General features: G+C 45.8%; 1 protein-coding gene and 1 long non-coding RNA gene across 3 annotated transcripts; both read left to right on the top strand.

Moving 5' to 3' along the window:
* The first annotated feature begins 228 nt into the window (after nt 1-228).
* LOC123428488 (tRNA-specific adenosine deaminase TAD1) lies at nt 229-3,616 on the top strand. The gene is made up of 9 exons (XM_045112701.1): nt 229-502; nt 803-1,238; nt 1,422-1,499; nt 1,936-2,034; nt 2,295-2,467; nt 2,563-2,639; nt 2,763-2,882; nt 2,963-3,050; nt 3,205-3,616. Exons 2-9 carry the CDS (start codon nt 827-829, stop codon nt 3,313-3,315), a joined length of 1,158 nt encoding a protein of 385 aa, XP_044968636.1. The 5' UTR covers nt 229-502; nt 803-826; the 3' UTR covers nt 3,316-3,616.
* Nucleotides 3,617-4,019: 403 nt separating this feature from the next.
* Nucleotides 4,020-6,302, top strand: LOC123428489. Of its 2 annotated transcripts, none has more exons than XR_006622568.1 (3): nt 4,020-4,192; nt 5,494-5,598; nt 5,715-6,302. It is a non-coding gene; the product is annotated as an uncharacterized LOC123428489 (long non-coding RNA). The 2 variants fall into 2 exon arrangements; XR_006622567.1 differs by having other exon boundaries at nt 4,610-5,598.
* Nucleotides 6,303-8,694: the final 2,392 nt, after the last annotated feature.

Genomic DNA, 8,694 nt, shown 5'->3' with positions numbered 1-8,694 from the left:
CAATGTTCAACTTCTTTCACACACATTGTATATTTTTTGTTTACATGAGAAACTAGTTTTCTATACACATTTACACTTATCAATCGCTTGGTTAACATTTGTTTCAAATGTTTTATGTAAAGTGTTTTTTTAATATATTCTATTTAGAATATTTGGAAGCATATAAAGAAAATAGAAAAACGAGGCTGTGGTGTGGCCTCCAGTGTTTCTTTCATGTGGTTCTGGGCCGCATACACCGGGCCGGTCAATTCTCTCTCTCTCTCCTTCATTCTCCCACTGCCTCGCCGTCTCCCTCCCCCGCCGTCGCGGATCGATCCCACACCCGGAATCTCCCTCCGCCGTATTTCCTCTGAGCTTCTTCCTCGGAGCCCGGTCGCGCCACCCCCAAGCCTAGTGGAGATTCATCTCGAGCACCGGCGGCGACCAGTGAGGAGGAGGAGGAGGAAGTCGGCGGGGATCTCGCGCGCGCGTCGGAGAAGGAGAAAGGCGCCGGCTGCTTCAGGTAACATGGCGCACTATTTGGTTTTAGAAAGTTGTAGCATCAAACTATTTATCGTATCTCCATGGAATTTTAACTCAGCACACTATGCGCTGAATGATACTACTATGAATCTCACCACTACTATTTACAGACCTCAATATATAAGTAAGTACTGGTAAATAAGTGCAGAAAATACTCATTGTAGCACACAGTTTGGTTCTTTGTGCTTTTGTGATGATTCCCTGGTTGGATCCATAAGAAATAATCCAGATTTTCTTTAATGTCTCCCCTGTTCACTGGATAAATTGTTGAACTCTGTAGGATTGGAACCCTTGTCTCGCCTAAATGCTCCGCCCCTCCTCGCCGCGGCCGCAAGACGGCGTCCAGTGGGCTGAGGCCGCCTCCTCGGCCGCCCTCCGCCAGTACTGTGCCCTCCCCAAGAAGGGTAAGCCACAGGGGCGCGAGTCCACCGTCCTCGCCGCCTTCCTGCTCTCCTCCCCGGAGAACCCACTCAACCCCACCGTCCTCTCCCTCGCCACCGGCACCAAATGCCTCGGCGCAGCACGCCTCGGACCTCGCGGTGACCTCGTCCATGACGCCCATGCCGAGGTCATCGCCCGCCGTGCGCTCCTCCGCCTTATCTATGCCGAGATCGGTACGGACAATCCACCAAGTTGGCTGGTTGCCTCTGGCACTGATGGGCGGTGGAGGCTCAACGACGGGCATCAGCTGCATCTCTATATCACCCAGATCCCCTGTATGTACATGAATTTTCGATTTTGTTCCTCTTAAGCCGAATTATCTTCGGCGTTCCTGATAATATATCATAGTATTTGTTCGAAGATAATGTACTGCTTTATTTGGACAGCTGCAGCGATGTCTTGGATTTTTTTTTACCACAGCACATAGCGTGAACAATTGGTTTGGTCAACTTGTGCAGGTGGCGTCATGCCGGTTCCGCCGTCACCCTTGGAGGTTCGAAGGGAACAACTGGATACCATGGTCAATGGATGCAATGGTATGCTTCTTTCTTATTCTTGGTGTTCCGCAGGAGTTGTTAGTTCATGCCTGGAGCTGTTATTTTGGATATACTATAACCTATAGATTTGCCGAACTGTCTGAATTGAACATGGCCTGTTATAAATGTTTTTGTATAATTTTGTTATCAATCAGGAATGACTTTTTTTATGATGATTTTGTGAACCCAATTGCTTTGAGGGTGCTGTAGAAGTGTGGTATATTAGCTATTTGACAACATGATATTAGTGACCACTGACCATTGTTCGCTAGAATTTGAATTGGTGTGTTTAGATATCTTTATTGAACTAACTGGTGGATCACACTTTAGACTCTGCAAATGTTTGATACAGCTTTGAAGTTGGACTCTTCGTTTTTATATGCATTGTTACTAATTCGTTACGTATTTCTAATCGGCGCACCGTTTTGCATATCAGATGTTGGGTTCGTTCAGAGGAAGCCGGGGCGTGGTGATACAACATTGTCAGTGAGCTGTTTTGACAAAATTACTCGCTGGTGTGCTGTCGGGATTCAAGGTTTGTTTTCCAGAATCGTTTGCAGATCCATATTTGCGACTGTGTAGTATGTAAGGTCACATATTTGCTATTTTGACGGTATTAAACTATCAATCTTGTGATGTATGTCAGTATATGGTGCAGACCAATTTAATGACAACCATTTCTTATTTATTTTTTCAGTTATGTTTGTGCCTCTTCACTGATTACCTGATTACCAAGTGTTCAATTTTCTTACTTTATGAACTGTCATGACTTTATGCCTATGTGTTCTTCTGCAGGTGCACTGCTGTCACATATTCTTGAACCCTTGTATTTATCCACTATTACCATTGGACAATCACCTGATGGTGCATCTGAAGGGTTTTGTATTGAAAATAATGTTGTAAAAGTTCTTGGTACTCGTTTGTCCTGTCTATCTAGAAAATTCCCTGAACCTTTCAAACCGAATAAGGTTGGTTATTTGGTTTAACTATTAATTCCTTCTAGTTCTGCAATGAAGCATACATTATTCATGTGACATGTTGGTGGAACTTTCTATATCTGCAGCCACTATTTTTTGAGGCACCTATTCCCCCTAAAGAGTTTCAACAGACTTCGGGAGATATACCCCCTTTGACATGCGGGTAGTTAGTTAATATGGTTTGTTGCCATTTTGAACTCCTTTTCATTTTGCTCTTACTGTATCTTTATGTACCATTCTTTGGTTGAACTTTTAAATAAAAGCTTAGCTTTGCCATTAATGTTAGGTACTCAATATGCTGGAATAAATCCGGTTTGCATGAAGTTATTTTAGGAACAACTGGGAGGAAACAAGGCACATCTTCAAAGGCAGCATCCTTACCCTCCACTGAGTCATTGCTCTGCAAGTAAGAGAGTTCCCTTTCTCATTCCTAGCATTCTGAATTCCTGATGTAAGCCTGGCATAATATCTGTGTTTTGATGGCAGGATAAGATTGGCAGAGGCCTTCATATCACTCGAACATCCATTAGTCACAAAATTCCGTCACGAGAAGATTGCTTATCGTGCAATTAAGGTATTTCATCCTATACTGTACGGTTTTTAATTACTCAGATGGATAATGAGTTGAAGCCACAGAGCTAGATTACATTAAATGATTTCTGTTTCTTTGTGAGCAATGATTGTGAATACAATAAGTGAAGGTTTAAGATGTCTCATCTCTGTTGCAGGGTATGGCTTGTGAGTACCAGCAGATGCTTGAGCTTCTTAGAAAGGCCCCATTTTTTGGCAGATGGCGTGCTAAGCCAGCATCCATTGATTCGTTTACAGTTCCACGGTGATGACCAGATCTTGAGGTTCTATGCTGCGTCGCAGAGGCTGGTTCTTGAAGTTTCTTGATTTCACCACAATTTTAGCAGTTTTGTGTACCAGCTCTTTCAGCTTATTTGTAGCATGTGTGCTTCTGCACAATACTGAAGTTTTGAACAGTGGTAGCCTGTAACAAACCTATAAAGACCTATGATGTTTGGCACCATGAGGTGTTTATATGGATTGGTTACTGTGTAACTCTTGTTCTTTTAATTGTTGGAGAAAAAAAGAAATTATGAAGGAATTGGCACACAATAAATATGTTAACTCTGCGATGTCTGTCTCAGACGTCCCAATGTAGTTAGACTTTGCCACTTTTCAAGGAACAGTTCACTTAGTTGTCTGAAGTTATACAGAGCAGTATTTTGGCTATACCACTCTCCAGTACTTTTATTACATGTTAACATACTGATTAACAGTTGTCAGTTCTTCTCTTCTCAATCCTGGACAGGTGGTGACACCGGAGCAGGTGTGTGTGCAGGCATTATCTAAGTAACTTGGCAATCAGAGCTGACGATTGAGCTTGGGTTTCTGGCCGATATGCATTACAGTGCTTTATTTTGGGCAGTGGCCCTAGGAGAAGATCCTCGGTCAAATCATCATGCTCTGGCATAATTTGTGACGCCTGAGTTAAACATGTTTGAATGAAAGGATAATAAGTGTCAGTCAGGTCTAACTTTCCAAGCTTACAGTAGCTTCTTTGTGGACCTATTGTAAGCACACTATTGTTAGCACTATACATCCAAGATGATGCAATGATTCAGAGGACATGCGGCCAAACCTCTCCATGAAAACTGGCGCAGTTTGTCACAAAATTTCTGTGGAAGTGGTCACATGGGCAATTACCAGGTACACATTACCTGAATGATCTCCTTTTTTTAGGTAGATCTCAATGTAGCTGAGATTGCAATTGGGGCGTTGAGATTGATCAGTGAGCGCAGTGCTTTCGCAGTACGGGCTATATATTCTCAACAAAGCAAAGTAAATGGTTAAGAGTGCAGACCTGTTTTGGATGAATAAATAAAATCAACTTCTTCTTTTTTTACCCACTGTATGTCCCTTTATTAGACCAGGATAGTCTGGCCATCATCAATCTATGAGTGTAGAAGCAAGGAAATCCGGGGGAACTAGGAGCTGACAAATGGCTAATACTGTCTTCCTTTAGTTTGTAGTGCTGCCTAAAGGAAATCTTGTTTTCGTTGTAGCATGCTGGTATTTTGCTTCCTCCACATCTGCTGATTGGCTGAAAACAACAACAACGTGCAGAATTTCCTGTGTAGTCCAGTGATGAGCTGAACAGAAATGAAACAAAAATGTACAGACATGATAGACACAGGTACATGGCACTAGCACCTAAGATATGTCCATGAACAATGTCCAAAGTAGCTAGTATCATTAAGTGCCTGATGGCACTCTCACATAATGCTCCACACCAAACTCACCTCACCACCCCTGTCCTCACAGTCCTCACACCCTAGCAAATGACCGGTGGTACTAGTCGACAACGTATCAGGCCAAAAGTGTAGTCTTAGCAATAGTACTAGTCTCTTGTCATCACACCAGGACATTTAGGTGAGGTCTTGTAACTGACAACAACAATAACAAGGTGTCTGATTGATTCTGACTCCAGTACACCACTGTTCTTCCAGCAATTTCTTCTCCCTTATTACAAAAACTGCAAGGAGGAAAAAAGTTGCAGAGATGTTGAGATTTTTCTGTCTGTTTTTTTTATTTGTATGCTTGTCTGGATACTGGATAGGCTTCAGTTGCAAGGCAGAGCAACCACTCTTGAGTGCCAGTTGGGCATTGTGGGATATGTGGTATGGTGCAAGTGAGTACCGAGTATTGAGTAGAGTGTTGCTTAGGATCTCCTCAAAGGAAAGGGAGCTCTACTTGCTTCAGCCTCACACCAGTACACCCACACACAGCATTGCCTGCTGCTTCACAGCTCACACACGCGCAAACACACACACAGAAGAAACAAAGTTAAAATTAGGTAATAGTACATTTTTGTAATCTTCTCTTTGTGTTAAATTACATGAGTTGCTAATGTTGATGAAACACATAGATAATAATCTCTTTGTGGAGTTTGTTCAGTTTGCCTATGAAGAACAAACCAGACAAAAACTGAATTATGAGCCTGGTTTCAGCATGCAGTTTATTCAACAATAATCCAGTTTGTCTCCCCAGAATCTAAGCATGTTGTCTGACATGCCCGGAAGCTGCCTCGTGCAGGCATTATCGTTCCAACACAGGTGACAAAGCATCATAAAAAGAAAAGCCTTCTTCTTCTTTCCTTTTTATTTATTTTATTATTATTAAGCATCGCATCATATCATCTCACCTTCCTTTCCCATTAACTAACTACCAGCTCCTCCTACTTTACAAAAGCATCGTGTCATCAAAAAGGCCACCGGCATAGCATCTGCCTGCTTCCTGGATGGATCATTGCTAAGTACCACGCTTTTGTCCTCTAATAAAAACACTTTTTGCTACTGTGATCTAATCAAGTAATCATGCTTAGCAGAGGCTAACAGGTGTTGGGATCATGGTTGCCTCAGCCTCTCTGCTTGAAACCTTTATTGGAGGATAAGAGGGTGGCCAAGGCTGCTGTTGACATGGATGGGACCACCTGCTGACGATGATTTTGGTGAAGATGATTAAAAGGAAGGTGGCAACATCAGAGAGGGAAAGCTGGGTGGAGGGAGGAGGCAGCAGGCAGACCAGAAAGAGCAGTGGGCACATGCACCGCCTTGAATACCAGAAGGCCTGCTTGCTTGTGGCATGAGTGCTACCATTGATCACAGCTTCTTTTTTCCATATGTTTTCTTCCTGACTAGTAGCACTAGCACCATTGAGATAGATCTTTAGTTGGTGTGGTGTGCCATCATCATCCTCTTGGAGAAGAGAAGAATGTAGTACCCCCTCCGTTGCTAAATATAAGTCTTTTTAGAGATTTTACCATGCATTACATACGGGTGTATATAGACATAATTTAAAGTGTAGATTCACTCATTTTGCTCCGTTTGTAGTCCGTAGTGAAATCTTTAAAAAGACTTATGTTTAGGAACGGATGCAGTAGACCATATTTTCTTTGGATAAAATGTTAGTCTCTGTTCAAGGAGAAAAAAAGTAAACATGGATGATATCATATGTGCCATGACTAGCAAATACTCCCTCCGTCCGGACTTACTTGTCGCATAAATTTATAAAAATAGATGTATCTAAAACTAAAATACATCTAGATACATCCATTTTTATGACAAGTATTTTCGGACGGAGGGAGTACTAGTGACATGTTTTGAGTTGGGGGGCACGTACGTAACGTACTACCAGGCACTCAGATCTTTAGTTGGTGTGCCATCATCTTCTACCAGGCACAAAGGACCACCATATCCCCCTTCCAAGAAACTACAAATTCTCTACTGCTGAAAGAAAGGGAAGATGAAGAGGAAGAGGAAGAGGAAGAGGAAGAGGAAGATGAGTCTCTGTTTGGGTTTGCCAGCCCAAGGAAACAAGCACTCTGGATCTCTTGGCAGAAAGGAAGGATGCATGTTTTTGGGGAGGTTGCTTGGATTGTGGATGTAGGAAGGATGGCACACACCGCAATGGATGGCAAATGTCACCTACATCTCCATACATGGCCGGTGGCCCAGTGCCCCTCCTCACAAGGAAAAAATGTCTTCCCTCTGTTTCTAAACTATGAATGAAAGCACATTCACCGGCAAAGCGTGGTGTGGTGCGGTGTGCCCCCCACAAGCCACGAAACAAGCACCGCTCCTCCTCTGCCCAACATTTTTTTTTTCCGCATTCCATCGATCTGGCAGTGCAAGAAAACTCACCACAATTCTTGTTTTTGTTGGGGGTTTGCTTGGATTGTGGATCCAGGAAGAGGAAGACACCGTTTGTCTTGAGCACGTTCGCCGGCATTCTCGCAAGGGTAAAAGAAAAAACCACATTCACTGGCAAAGAAGCCTGGTGTCTGAAACGAGGCAACCTGCTTTTTGGAGTCGGTCTTCTTGAAATAGGCATTCGCCCCGCTAAATATATATAACAACCACATGATACAACATGAAATCACTTTGGGACAAACAATACATTCACGCAAAAAAGAAAAGAAAACAATGCCAATGCCGACGGATTAACGAAAACAACAATGACCCGCAACCGCTGGGTCTCCTTCGGAATATTCCCACCACGATCCAAGCACTCTGATTCATCGCGCACCAAGCAGCACCTCCAAGAAGGATAATGACGACGACGAACTTGCTGCCCGAACAAGTCCTAGGGTCTCCCCCGGTATGCTCCGGGGCGTGAGGAGGAGGTACACCCGACAACCTTCATGAAGGAAGGGTGGCATTCTCAAGCGTCACTGTGTCGGTGGCAAAAGACAAGGATTTCTATCGACCCTCAAACCACCACCGCCCGGACAATCAGAGGCGCTCCGCCAAGCATACCATCCACCAACAAACGCCACCACGGTCTTGCAGTCACCATCGTCGTCTCACCATGGCCAACTTAGCAAGGTCGGCCAGTCTGAGGCGAACCACTCGAAGACAAGGTCCGACAGGAGGACAAACACGCAAGAGGGGACCACCTCCACCGTCCAAGACGGTTGCCGTCCGGACACGACAACGAGAGCACATTGAATCATTGAAACTAGAGGGCGGCGGCAGCGCAGCCACCCGGAGGACGTCCTCCACCGCCATTAGCAGGTGCTGACCGGACACAACAGTCGGGACACACCAGGCCAGATAGGCCCGGCCGAGCCCTGGCCAAGTCCCGGGGCTCGTAAAGTCCCTGCCACTGTGTTGCTGCACGTAGATCGCCGCCGCCGCTACCCTCATGCAGCCCAAAAGCGCAGCCGGGCATGTACAAGCCCGTGAAGCTCCCATCGCCACGCTGCAGCGGAGCGGCGTCAACACTGTCGTCCCGCCGCGAGCCGGGCTGCAGGCCAACCGTAGGCACCGAAGCAGACCCGACCTGACCCGGATCTGGGCCTGCAGGGCCAGAACACCACCATCACCGCCCAGCCACCAACAACAGCACCACCGCCACCAAGACCACCCACGCCGCACCAGGGGGAAGCCCCGTCGCTGTGGTAGGCCGGTGACGCCAAGGAGCACCACCAGGCCCCGGGCTGCCTCGTGCCACCCGAGCCAGGAGGGGAAGGGCCGGAGGCCCTTCGTCATCGGGACTGCCCGACCAAGGGCTGGCGTGGCACACCGACGACGATGGGAGGGAAGGGGGGCATGGCCCGGCCGCCGCGGAGGCGGCGCGGGTCGCGGAAGGGAGTAAGGGGAGGGAGGGATGGGTTTCACGAGGAGTCAGTCTTGCTTGCAGGTTACTCA

The sequence above is a fragment of the Hordeum vulgare genome, chromosome 2H, assembly GCF_904849725.1.
Source record: "Hordeum vulgare subsp. vulgare chromosome 2H, MorexV3_pseudomolecules_assembly, whole genome shotgun sequence".
Lineage (NCBI taxonomy): Eukaryota > Viridiplantae > Streptophyta > Magnoliopsida > Poales > Poaceae > Hordeum > Hordeum vulgare.
Note: the sequence above shows the minus strand (reverse complement) of the source record. Positions and strands in the feature narration are given on the sequence as shown.